General features: G+C 35.5%; 1 protein-coding gene across 1 annotated transcript in view; it reads right to left on the bottom strand.

Annotated features, from left to right (window-relative positions):
• The window catches only part of sv2bb (synaptic vesicle glycoprotein 2Bb), a 50,859-nt gene that overhangs the window by 5,539 nt on the left and 31,791 nt on the right, over nucleotides 1-13,529 (bottom strand). The window contains exons 3-6 of the mRNA XM_056451990.1: nucleotides 3,392-3,572; nucleotides 2,876-3,027; nucleotides 1,168-1,301; nucleotides 218-307 (exon numbers count right to left, since the gene is read on the bottom strand). Of these exons, the coding sequence (XP_056307965.1) occupies nucleotides 218-307; nucleotides 1,168-1,301; nucleotides 2,876-3,027; nucleotides 3,392-3,572 (557 nt within the window). The remainder of the gene's footprint in view (nucleotides 1-217; nucleotides 308-1,167; nucleotides 1,302-2,875; nucleotides 3,028-3,391; nucleotides 3,573-13,529) is intronic.

The following is a 13,529-nucleotide window of genomic DNA, read 5'->3' as shown; positions in this document are numbered from 1 at the left end:
ATTTTATTTCTTACTATCAACTATCTAGTTACTATCTTTTGAAACATTCTGACATCTTTCGGAATATATATATTGATGTGTTCAACAGAAGAAAGGAACTCCTATAGGTTTGGTACTGGTCAGTAAAGTAAAATTTTTAGGTGAACTTGAACTCGCATACTTGTTTTTTTTTACTTGTTTCCTTATCAAACCAGCCTTTAAAAATCATTCAACTCACAGTAAAGACTTTTTCTGGTTGTCCTTTGGCTCTCCAGTTGGTATCATGAACCTGTTTTAGAATCATCCAGGCCTCGTCATGTTTAGCATTCTGGAAGAGAAAAATATTGCTTGCTTTGTAAATATCATAATATACAATATAATAAGTTATATTTTTACTCATAATTTGATATTTGTGTTCAGAGAGAATGAATTAAGTTGATCAAAAGTGACAGTAAACACATTTGTAATGTGATAGAAGAGTTCTATTTGAAACAACTGCATTTCTTTTTAATAAAACAATCTAGAAATATACACATTACATTTTCAACAGTGACAGTAATGCGAAATGTTACTTGAGCACCAAATTCAGCTTTGCCATCACACAAATAAATCATATTTTATCATATGTTAATATATATTTAAAAACAGTTATCTTGAAGTCTAATAATATTCTTCTGTTTACTGTATTTGATTTAATCAAATAAATCTTTATAAGCATAACATTTCAGAAATATATATATATATATATATATATATATATATATATATATATATATATATATATATATATATATAATAAAAACTTCTAAACTTTTGTATGGTATAGACTACAGTAGTTTTACAGAAATTCAATTACACATTTGATTTATTTAAATACCTTGCATAAGTAAAACTTTGCTCATGACAAAATAAGCTAATAGATGAGGTGAAATGCACATTGTAAATAAGACTGACTCAGTAGTCTACAACTTAATTACTTTAACTAAAATACATTATTTCGCCCACTTATAAATTAGTTTGTGCTATGTAGTTTTAAGCTGTGTGTGGTAGAATCTCTTAGTTTAATTAGAAACTTTAACTCTTCTGCATATAAAAAAATCTTTTGAGGTAGCTTGACAGGTTATGGTAACCCAAAAGCAAGATAACTCTTTTGGTTTTGAAACAAAGCTTAAACCTGGACATAAATACCTCTAGCAGGAAGCGTGGGCTCTCAGGCATGAACATTAGCCCAACAAAAGCTGCTATAGCTGGGAGAGCACAGACCAGCACAAACACCCTCCAGCTGTGGAACTGGAACTCTGTGCCCATACTGAAACCCCAGCCTGAAAAACAGCAAAACACAACCAGTATGTAAAAACTATATTATAACATATATAAGACATACAGTTACAAGCTGATTTAAACTTAAATTATAAAACATACTACTATTTATTTTTATGCTACAAGTATTTATTTTGTAGTTAGTAGTGCTTAATATTTACTTTCTCATATTTATTAGGTACTAGTTCACGTAGCAGGTGCATGGATATTACACAGAGCCTGAAAATGACTGAATTCTTGTTTATTTCTATAGCGCTTTAATAATGTAGATTAACATAGAATAAGTTCTAGTAAATTAAAACTGCTTTAGTGCAGTTTTCAGAGCCGAAGTTCTGTTAAGGTCAGTTCAGTGCAATATTATCCCTTTCTAGATCTCATTGTGCCTGCTGCAGTCGTGATACTGCAGCAAAGTTCCTTGATTATTACGTCGAAATGAAAGTATGGTTCCTATCCATATCATCATAGAAAAAGCTACTTTTTATTTTCCATCTTGTTACAACACGTAACAACAGAAGATTCAAGCTTTAAATAGGAAAATTATTGAAACTCTTTAGTTTTTTTTTTTCAGAGAGATGCTAATGGTCTAATCCGATTCAATGATCTATGCTAAGCTAAGCTAAAAGTACTCCTACCTGACCCAGATACCAGCTGAATGATTAAAAAAATGGTAAAACTCAACTAGTTAGAGAGTTGTAAAATGAGCTTTTTTTAAAGTGGAGAGTTCCTTTATTACAGCTTGCCATTTAGAAGGTACAGTGGGGAAAATAAACATTGAACACGTCACAGTTTTTCTCAGAAAACATATTTCTAAAGGTGCTGTTGACTTGGATTTTTGACTGGATGTTGGTAACAACCAAAGAAATCCATACATGCTAAGAAAAAAATGAAGTTATGTGTGATAAAATGAAATGACGCAGGGAAAAATTATTGAACACATGAAGAAAGGGAGGCGTAGAAAGGCAGTGAAAGCCGAGACAGCAGCTGAAATCTCTCAGTAGTTCTTAAGCAACCCTCTGCTCTTCATCATTATAAATGAATATTAGCTGCTTCAGTCTAACATCTATTTAGGATGATGATGATGATTTCAGCAGGACAATGATCCAAAACACAGCCTCAAAACTCTTAGATGCTTTCAGAGAAAGAAAAATGTAGAATGGGCCAGCCAATCACCTGACAAAATCCGATATAAAATAAAAATTAAAGATCAGATTTGATAGACGAGACCCACAGAACCCTCAATATTTTTACAATCTGTTGAAGTCTGTAAAAAAAGCTCACACCTGAGCAATGTATGTGACTTCACTCTCCATATGAGAGGCTTTTTAAATCTGCCATCACCAAAAAAGCCTTTTATATACAGTATTAAATATGTTTCAGTAGTTCAGCACTTTCTCCTTGTGTCATTTCGTTGTTAGTATACATCAGATTCAGATTTTTGTTTGTTTGTATTGTTTGTGTTTTTACGAAAATCTGGTTCAATTCCATGCCAACAGCTCCTTTAGAAATAATATTCCCAGGAAAAAACATGACGTGTTCAATATTTATCTTCCCCGCTGTATATATGTGTGTGCTGTACCATATCGTGGGATGATGCCCCACGCAGTGAAGGAGGCGTAGATGCCACCCATCATCCAGAACATGCAGAGCCAGCTGAGATGTTCTCCTCTCTTATCCATTTGCAGGAATTCCGAGAAGTATGAATACACGATTGGGACGGAGCCACCGATCCTGCAAGACAACATGGGGCCGAAGTGCAATTATTCCTACCTACAAACTTTCATTACCTCTTTCTGCTCCACAAAACCTTCGTAAATGGGGTACGAGAGCACATTTAAGAGTCATGATGTAGTCCTTAGGGTGTTATAACTTGAAACTACTACCAGAGGCAGCGAGATTGAAAGTTGCCCGTGAATCAGTATTATAATTACAGCCTTTCTTTGGAGTCAGGGGAAAAGGGATTTACAGCAGGACTCGACCTCTAATGGAAAACAGTGACTTATTTTGATGTAATTAAATGGCTTCTGAGGTGGAGGGCGGACCTCTGTGCTTTTTTCTTAATGTATTGTTAGTATATCTTTGCTTTTTTTCTTACCCTATTCCAGAGAACAGCCTGAAGAAGAGGAAGAAACCGTATCCCTGGGCGAACGAGGAGAAGAAGGCAGAGATGCAGTTCATGGCCAAGACGATTATCAGACATTTCCGTCGGCCCACTTTATCAGCCAGACCACCCCAAATAAACGCTCCGAACATCATTCCCAGGAACACTATCAAACCTGCAGGAGAAATGGTAAACTATGAGAGATCAATTGACATTAATATTTTTTTAAAGTTATTTAATACATGTTAATTTAAGGTGACACGCTAGCTCAGTGGTTAGCACTGTCGCCTCACAGCAAGAAGGTTGCTGATTCAAGTCCCGGCTGGGTCAGTTGGCATTTCTCTGTGGAGTTTGTATGTGCTCCCCATGCTTTGGTTTCCCCCACAGTCCAAAGACATGCGCTATAGGTGAATTGAATAAACTAAATTGGCTGTAGTGTATGTGTGGATTTCATAAAAATATTCTACATATAAAAATATATACACTGAAAATATCTGCAAATTAGCTTTTTAGAATCCGTATTTTGTGAATCATCTTTATATAATACACATTTATACATATTAATAATAATAATAATAATAATAATACATTTTATTTATATATGGCGTTTTTCTGGACACCCAAGGTCGCCTAACCACAAGCATCAATAGACATACCAAAACAAATTAATAAAACAATTAATAAAAAAATAAAACAATGCCAGACAAAATTTTAAATAAATTATTATACATTATACATATTTAATACTTTGAGGTTATATTTTGTCTCTATTGGTACTGTAAATCGTGGTACACAAAAACTGGTATTAAACTGTAATAAATAATAATAATAAATAACATTTCTGCTATTGTAGTTATCTGTTACTTTCTATATTTAATTTCTTATACAATATATTATTTTAAACCACTAAAATGTCAAAAAAAAGTCCCTTTGTTATACAGCAGAGTTGATTTTTCAACATCAGAAGTTAACAAAGCAGAGATCTATGTCCCATAATGCAATTCATAACTAAATAAACTAAAAAACACACATGTGAATTTACAAAATACAAAATCTCTTAATTGCCGGATAATTTTTTTACAGTGATGCAAAGATAGACATAAATGCTATATATATATATATATATATATATATATATATATATATATATATATATATAAAAACACTATTAATATTTCTTTATTTTAATATATATTGATAAAAATACACACTAATTTTTATTTTCTTTTATCATTTTTAGTAGTCACATTGTTTGACTTCCTCTAGATGGCATCCTCTCCCTGGTTTCCTCCTCGATTGGTACACAGTAAGCATTATGATTCTGTTCATCTCCCAAAACAAATTTACTGCACAGTGTTTACTTTCAATCACTCTTATCTAATGAGATTCAACAGATTCTGCATGCGTTTTTTTAAGGACATTAAATATGTAAGATCAGAACTCAAGTAACCACAATCAACCCAAGCTAATGGAGGGGAAAGGAACATCGAATGAACAGTCAGAAGGTTAAGTGATTGCAATGAAAGGTTTTGCGGTTTTGGTCAATCTTAATGAGCGCGAGTGGGTGTTCAGAAGCTGTAGAAGAAATCACAGGTGTGCTGTTCGGCTGATGCAACACAGTTAGCGAATGTACCTGTCAGCGGGAATCTCACTTTAAAGTTTGACCCTTTGTGCAATGTCGGTGGAGGCACATTATCATTACGCTGCTAGATTACCTCCTTTTTTGAAAGCTAAAATTATTACAATTATACTTCGGGACTGTACCAGAAATTTAAAAGGTTGAAATGTAGTTTAAAATAAGTTAAAATAGCGTTTAGCTCAAATTATAGCCTTAAAAAATGGTGCTGACAAGTTCAGTATCCAAGGAATACACAAGTCTGTAACTAAAGTGGTTTGTATCTTTTAAAAAGTTTGTTTAATCAAGATTTCAGGCCAATATCCAGAAATCCATTATTAATACAGGGAAGATTATTGTGCTTTAATAGCTGCCATAAACATTCAGAAAGACTAGTTTTTACATTTACATTTAATAATTTTGCAGATGCTTTAGTCCAAAGCAACTTACAATAAAGGAGGCATTCAGTGATTCAGCAAGTACTGCATACACACAAGAAGTAATTATGGGTTTGTCAACCCCACTCACCTGTGTTCATAAATGCACAATGTACTTTTTTTTTAGATATGGAGTGATTATAAGAAAGAATCTGGTGAAAATGTGCAAAACTGGTGCAAGTGTTGGTTAAAGTGTCAGAGAGATGAATGAGTGTGTTTTCTACAGGTGGTTTGTCAAGCCCACTTACCTGTGTGAGGCACAACCTCAACCATTTTGTTACATCATACTCTTCTATATCTACTAAATGTTGCAATTTAAAGATAAATCAGCTTAATAAATATTCAAATTCTCAGTACACTATATATGGATGGCTTCTAAATATGTTTATGCTTACTAACCGTACGTTCACACCGAAAGCGGCGAGAGCGTCAAAGTAGCCGGAAGTCATTCATTTTCAATGAGAGCCGGCGGTGATAAGAGGCGAAGGGCAGCGCGGCGCGTCTTCTCTGGTGTGAGCGTCGAGGAGAGTTGAAATCAAGTCAACTTTATGGTAATGAGCTATGATGTGGTTTAGCAGCAAGCAATCAGAATGAAGAAGTCCACCTCTTGAGAAGAGTTCAGAGAACACAGACCAGTGAACTTTGGTTTTGACCACAGTTGTTCCCAAGGGTTTGATTATTGCGGTTGCCGGATTTACAATGTTTTCTTACAGGAACATGCATTAAATAAGTTACTGGCGAGTTACTGATGTGTATTAATGTTTTATATATTTATCTTTAAAAGAGCGGGAATCTCATGCGACAGTATAAAACAGTATTGCTGCTTCGGGATATTTCAGACATTGGATAATTAAGTGGAGCAAAGCCACAGTGCACGCAACTTGATCATCCATTGTTAAATGAATTTGATAAGAAATGCGCAACATTTTCACGCTAGAAAGCTTGTTTTATGCAGGAATGTAACTGATATGCTGCAACGGCCCCTTTAAATACGAGATCAATGAAGTGAGTTTTGAAGCTCTCGCCGCAGGAGCTGAAGGTAGACAGCGTTGTCGCCAGGGCGGCCAGTGCAACCTTGGACGATCTCACCGCTTTCGGTGTGAACGCACAGTAAGAGATAAAGTTGTGGTCACAACTTCTGCAAAATGCCAAAAAAAGGCAAGATTTTTTAGATTCTTATAGAAATTATTGTATTTCAGCAGTGAAAGTTTGCCATACAACTCTACATTTGACCATATTTAGAATGAATAATTGACTACCATTCTGGCGACCAATCAGCTAGTTTTAAAAACAGACATTTTTGCATTACAAAATCTAAGCAAATCTCCAAAGTATAAGTGAAAAATGAAAATGATCAGTAAGTTTGGTTTGTGTTTTATTTTAAAATTTTTGTCTCAGTAAATTTCTACACTATACAGTGAAAATAACTAAATTAAGTTAGTTTAACTTATAACTTTTAAAAAAGTTACTTTGACTTAATGAAAAAAAGCTATGATAACTCATAAACTAATTATATTAAGCAGAACTCAAATCAAATGAGTTTACATTACACAAACCATTTGGTTTCAAAACCTAAATGGTTTGCTGCAATCGGTTTGCTCAAATATTTTGAGTTAACTTATCGGGTTTAACTGTGTATAACTTCTGGCATTAAAGGACTTTCAAAGCAAAATCAAGGAATTTCTCCAGAGTACATTCAAAGTTTTTACATTTTAACAATATGTTATCAAACAGCTTGTAAACCTCTCAATCTGCAATTCAAATATAGGTGGTCTCATATAAATTGTTCATTAAAATGTATGTAATTAATATAAAATTAATATAATATGTGTAAATATGTTGGGTCAGGTATAAACATTAAAGATTTTTTCCCTTTCTTTATTATGCTTTCACCCACCAGTATGTGTATTCTCAGCTCCTCTGAAATTATTTTATCAATGTTCTTTCTGTAGATTTTCCCCTAAAACTACATACCTGCACAGGGATGAAACACGAGGGCCTGGCGTGGAGTATACAGATGATCATGTGGTGAAGCAGGTTTGCTTTACGACTGGTGAGAGAGTGAGCAGATCAACATATGGAGCAGGTCTGCCATTATCCCCCACTGCTCGACACAAGGATCCTCCCAGAATACCATTGGTCAGGCGTAATCCACAGAGTCATGCAGTCGTGACGGTGTTTCAGAGCCAAAATGAGACACGAAAGCTGAGTCTAAGCTGTGATTTCATTCTTTATTGCCGTCCAGATTAATATGACAACCTGAATTTACGTTTCTAGGGTTGAAGGCGGCGCTTGTCAGCAGAAACACTTTCTCGTATCCCAGACCAACACACGGAGACTAAGTGAGGTATTTGTAAGTCTAGATTCTATCTTGAGGTGAAAATGCTTTCAAAGACATTGTTATTTTTGTTTGTGAAATCTGCTCAGCTTGACTTACAACAGTGGATTTACCAATAGTGAAAGTTTTGGATGGGGCTATGTCATTTTTTTCTGACCAATGAGAGAGAAAGGTGGGTACAGTTAACGAATTAAATGGAAATTACTTCAGAGTGGATCTAGTGGTAGGACAGAAGCTACACATATTTTGATTCTCTAACAGACATTATCTTATCTTAGCTATTTTAGATTTTGGATGAATGTGAAAATTTATAATTATTAGAAAAATATAAGCACAAAGAACACTGATCCCATCTTTAAACCTAACTATACAATATAGGAGCAATAAAATCACTTGGTTAGTAATTTTGATTAGTCTTTCAATTGTAAATTATAATATAATGTCACATTTTCTTTACTTAGTAAATATAATTTTAGGGCTAGTGCATATATTAGCATATTGTACAGTATTTCAGCTGTGAGAAAGTTTGACTGGTAAAACCTTCTTCAGATTTGACCAATTCAAACCAGTTGTATCACTTCTGCCATTAAGGTAGAAGGATAATTTTGGCTTCTACATTAACTTATTCAGGGCGGAGTACCAGGGACTCGAACCAGGTACCATCTTGCTGTGAGGTGACAGTGCTTACCACTTAGCCACCATGCTGTCTCCTATGTAAAATCTGTATGGGGAAATTATTCACCCTCACATAAAATTTCCATTAGAGAGGATACCCTTTAAGATCAATGGATTTTGACAAATAATTGTAAGGCCCAATCCCAATTCTAGCCCTTAGCCCTTACCCCTACCCCTCATTTTGCGAGTTCACGTCAAGGGGGTGGGGTATCCCAATTCTCTTTAGCTTGAAGGCGTAGGGCTAAGGGGAAGGGGTATACACCCCTTCGAATGAAGATTTTTCAGGACCACACTCGAAACCAAGGGTTAAGAAAATTTTCCAGAATACACCAGCCACAACGGCAGAATCACTGCACCCGGAAGTCAGGAGATACACAAATTAGTATTTTTTGTCATTATTATAAATTTTTACAACAAACAAGCACGTTTAATATATTCATAACCGTGTTTGTGTTTTACCGTCATGCTTTAAAAAAAAAACGCTAAAATAAAAACCGCTAAATTTCGCTATCTATAATCTCTAATAATAACTCCTGTATAGCAGTCCCACAACATTCTGACACTCGATGACACTCAAATACCCTGTGAGTAATGTCTAGCGTCGGGGAATGAGTTTTTTACAGTGTCTGTTATAATGTTAATGTTGTTTTTGGTGTGTTTACATTAATGAATATGGCCACTATTGCCACATTAGATCGTTATAATAACATAATATATGCCTTCAGTGACTTCCTGAAGATAAATACTACAAAAGCACAACTGGAAAAACTACAGCAGTCGCGATCATCTGATCTCATATGAAGCATGAGATCGCGATGACATATGATGACGTGTGCAGGTGCTGTAGTGCTGTCCTAATTCTTAGGGGTAAATTTTGAAGCCCTTTCCCTTCACCCTCGGTTATAAGGGCCAAGGGTAAGAGGAAGGGGTAGGGGTACAAAAATAGAATTGGGATTGGGCCTAAATGTGACCACACCTTAAGAGAGTTTAAAGTAAATCTTATTAGTGTACCAGTACAACTAGTGTAATCCTTCTGGCTCCACAAGACCCACTTCACCAGTATCTCCAATATGATGGGCTACTTAACTAATGACTGCAGCCTCTTATGTCAGCTGCTCCTGTGCCCAAGGGGTGAGTTTTCCTCATACAGCTCCAACTAACTGGATATTTCACCCACCCTCTTCTAGCTTTAGTTATACTGCACCAATTGGGATTCAAGCATGTTGCATAAGCACGTAAACAAGAATACTAAATGCCGCAACTTTTAGTGCATCTCCTGAGACCCTTTCTATTTGTTCTTAATTACACCGATCCCCCTAACCTCACTGCCATCCAAGTTTTGCTAACAGTGTATTCCGTCCTCTCACTTCATAAAGTGAGATTCAGACTGACATCTCCAGCATTACAATGTGCACACTAACAAGGACACTAAAGACCGCAGTATTTATTATCAGTTGCGGCTCTGGAACCAAGGGAGTTTTACTTGTGCAGTTCCAACAAGGTGCACTATGGTACCTCATTCATCAAATCCTCACACCCATCAGGGCCACAGGACCAATGAAACCTCTCTGGTTCTACTTGGATTAGCATTTTTTGATTGTACTACCATAGGTTAAACCAGTGGTTCTCAATTCCGATCCTTAGAATGATCATCAGCTCATTAACAGAGAGATCCATGAACTGATCCTTGTGTGTCAAATGAGAAAGACATACAAAATGTGCAGGGTGGGGGGAAATTGAGAACCACTAGTTTAAACCATTGACAAAATACTTTTACTCACTTTCCTTTAGCTCATTCCCTGCTTTATGAGGGGTCACCACTGAGGAATAAACCACCGGTTATTCTGGCATATGTTTTACTGGCGAATGTCTCTCCTGTCCCAACTCAGCACTGGGATTACAACCCTCACTCTGGGTAAGCACACACAGTCTCCGATTCACACACTACTGTCGATTTTGTTTATGCAATTCACCAATACCACATCTCTTTGGACTGTGGGGGAAACTTAACCTACGCAGACATGGGGAGAACATGCAAGCTCCAGACAGAAGGTCTTCTGGTCCAGCCAGTATTTGAACCAGCCACATTCTTGGCATGAGACCACAATACCAACCACTTAACCATCATGCTGCTCTCCCTTCAACAAAATACTAAATAAGTATATTTAGAAGAAATGCTAACTGGACCACTGAACTGGAACAGAACCAATTTAGCCCCTCCATAACTACTCTCCCAACTAGATCTTTTGGAAATGTACATTTTCACCCACTAAATCAACACAAACATTGCACCATCATGTAATACAACAGACTTCTGGGCCGAAAAGGAAATACAAAGTGGCAGACTCACGTACAAGACTTCCTGTTTGGTTCAAGACCAGCTACAGCTAGAATGTCTATATAAAAATGGCAGATCAGAGCCGGCTCCATTAGTGATGTGAAGTATATGAAAAGCAAGTGATGAACATAACCTGACGGTGATTTGAGGGGGAGGTGGGCAAGGGATTATGTGTCAGAGCAAGGTCAGGAGAGAAGCTATCGATCTGTTGGGCTACTGCTGACTCGGTTTTTCTTCACCGACGGGCGCGCAAGATGGAAAGTGCTCGCTCATTCTGGCTCCCTGATGCTCACAGACAGTCTTTACTCTCATACACGTCACTTCTGCACACACATCAATATCACTTAACCAAACGGGGGGAGGTTTTGCACCGTCACCCCTGGTGCCTTGGAAAATTCAGTTTGATAGACAGATTTGTACATTATGTTCGGTATTACAAGGTAAGCCAAAGTCTTTAAATCTAGCTTCCAGCTGTAACTAATGAATTATTTAGCAGATCCATCAGAAAATATTGGGATTATCAGATATAACGGATTGTTTTCTCTCAAATGAGATAAAGGGAACAAAAATCTAATATATTGATCTTGCTTTTCAACTCCTCCCTTCATTTTCATTAGTGATATATCACAAGAGAGTGCCCGACAGAGCGAAAAAATAAAATAAAATAAAAGATCTGTCCTAGATAGAGGCAACTACCTGATTTGTATGCTTGCTTGGTCTTGCTTAATTGTCTCTCCAAGGTTTTAATCTGGCCAAAACCCAGCCCATCTCAGGCCTACCTTTGGGAGTCACGAGTCAGTTTCCTCAACTGCTTGACTAAGCAAGAGCGGATTGATGTAAAACCGAGCGAGAAACCCAGCCGCATGAATCTCAGCCGTCGAATTCTCCATTAGCTAATTTGAGAACATTTTTAATTGATGGTCTCTTTAAGTACCAGCTGGCTAAAATTGACTGTATGCCATCACTTAACTCTGTCTCGATTCACAAAATCACTAGGATTCATTAGACTAAAACTTTCATCAGCATGTGCATATGGAGCAGCCTCCTAGAGTCCATAACCAGCAGGATTTAATTTAATTTTGCTTGGTAGCTTTATATACTCTAACAATGATTCAGAAAAAGTTATATCTACACCTATATCCATAAAAATCCTTATGTAAGTGTATGTGATTATTTTAAACTTACAGTAACTATGGTTACACATAATGGGACTCGAGTATAATGTTGAATACTGTACATATGGTACAGTGTCTATTGCAGTGTTTCCCTTACCTGCCCCGTTAACATCAGGTTTTGGAGTCTCTTCTAATGTTCTACTGAGTTGATTCAGGTGTGTTTGATTAGGGAGAGATTGAAAACGTATACTGTTGGTGTGCCTTTAGGAACAGGGTTGGGAAATACTGGTCTATAGCATGCTCGGTCAATATGCAGTATGCAGTTATAAATGTTCAAAACAGCAGTATGCTAATTAAAAAAAAATCTCCTCAGTTTGCATTTTTCTTCAGCTAACACTGCTGTTAGCATTTTTGTTAAATTTAGCATTTTGTTATGTCTTAACATTTAACAGTACAATCAAATAAGCATTTAATAAGGAGATGCTAGAAACTTATTAGCATATTAGCAATAGAAATGTGAAATTGCATGCAGTGTATCATGGCAAGTGAGTACAAATCAAATTATACTTTCATTTTGCTGGATTTTTATTTTAGCTAACAGTTAGCATTTCTGTTAAATTAGCATAATTTAGCATTTTAATTTAAGTCTTAGCAGTAGAGTAAATGTAAAGCTACCTTTTTTGTACATTCATAAAACGACTTGAAAAAACGATGCTAGCAACATTTTAGCATAGCAGAAATATAACGCAAAAATGCACTGCATCATGGGAAAACACTACAGAGCAAAGTATGCTTATTAAAAAAAAATGTAAAACAGTATGCTATGTAGTGCTAATGATTTGAAACAATAATATGCTACACTGTTAACTCAGTATCATTATGATGCAGGTTTACTTTAACAGGTGTTCTGTTAATATTTCTAATAAATATATTATTTGTGTCACCCTATATAACGGTTATCGGCTTCCAAATATAAATAATTATCGGTTATCGACTTCCAAATATAAATTATTATCAGATATCGGCTTCCAAATATAAATAATTGTCGATTATCGGCTTCCAAATATAAATAATTATCTTTATCAGCTTTCAAATATAAGGAATTATCGGTTATCGACTTCCAAATATAAAGAATTATTGGTTATCGGCTTCCAAATATAAATAATTATTGTTATCGGCTTCCAAATATAAATTATTATCTTTATCAGCTTTCAAATATAAGGAATTATCGGTTATCGGCTTCTAAATATAAAGAATTATTGGTTATCGACTTCCAAATATAAAGAATTATCGTTATCGGCTTCCAAATATAAATAATTATCTTTATCAGCTTTCAAATATAGGAAATTATCGTTATCGGCTTCCAAATATAAAGAATTATTGGTTATCGGCTTCCAAATATAAATAATTATCGTTATCGGCTTCCAAATATAAACAATTATCAGTTATCTGCTTCCAAATATAAAGAATTATTGATTATCGGCCCAAAATATTAAGAATTATGGGTTATCGGCTTCCAAATATAAGGAATTATAGGTTATCGGCTTTCAAATATAAAGAATTATTGATTATTGGCATCCAAATACTAATAATTATCAGTTATAGGATTCCAAA

This window comes from Danio aesculapii, chromosome 25 (genome assembly GCF_903798145.1).
Source record: "Danio aesculapii chromosome 25, fDanAes4.1, whole genome shotgun sequence".
NCBI lineage: Eukaryota > Metazoa > Chordata > Actinopteri > Cypriniformes > Danionidae > Danio > Danio aesculapii.
Note: the sequence above shows the minus strand (reverse complement) of the source record. Positions and strands in the feature narration are given on the sequence as shown.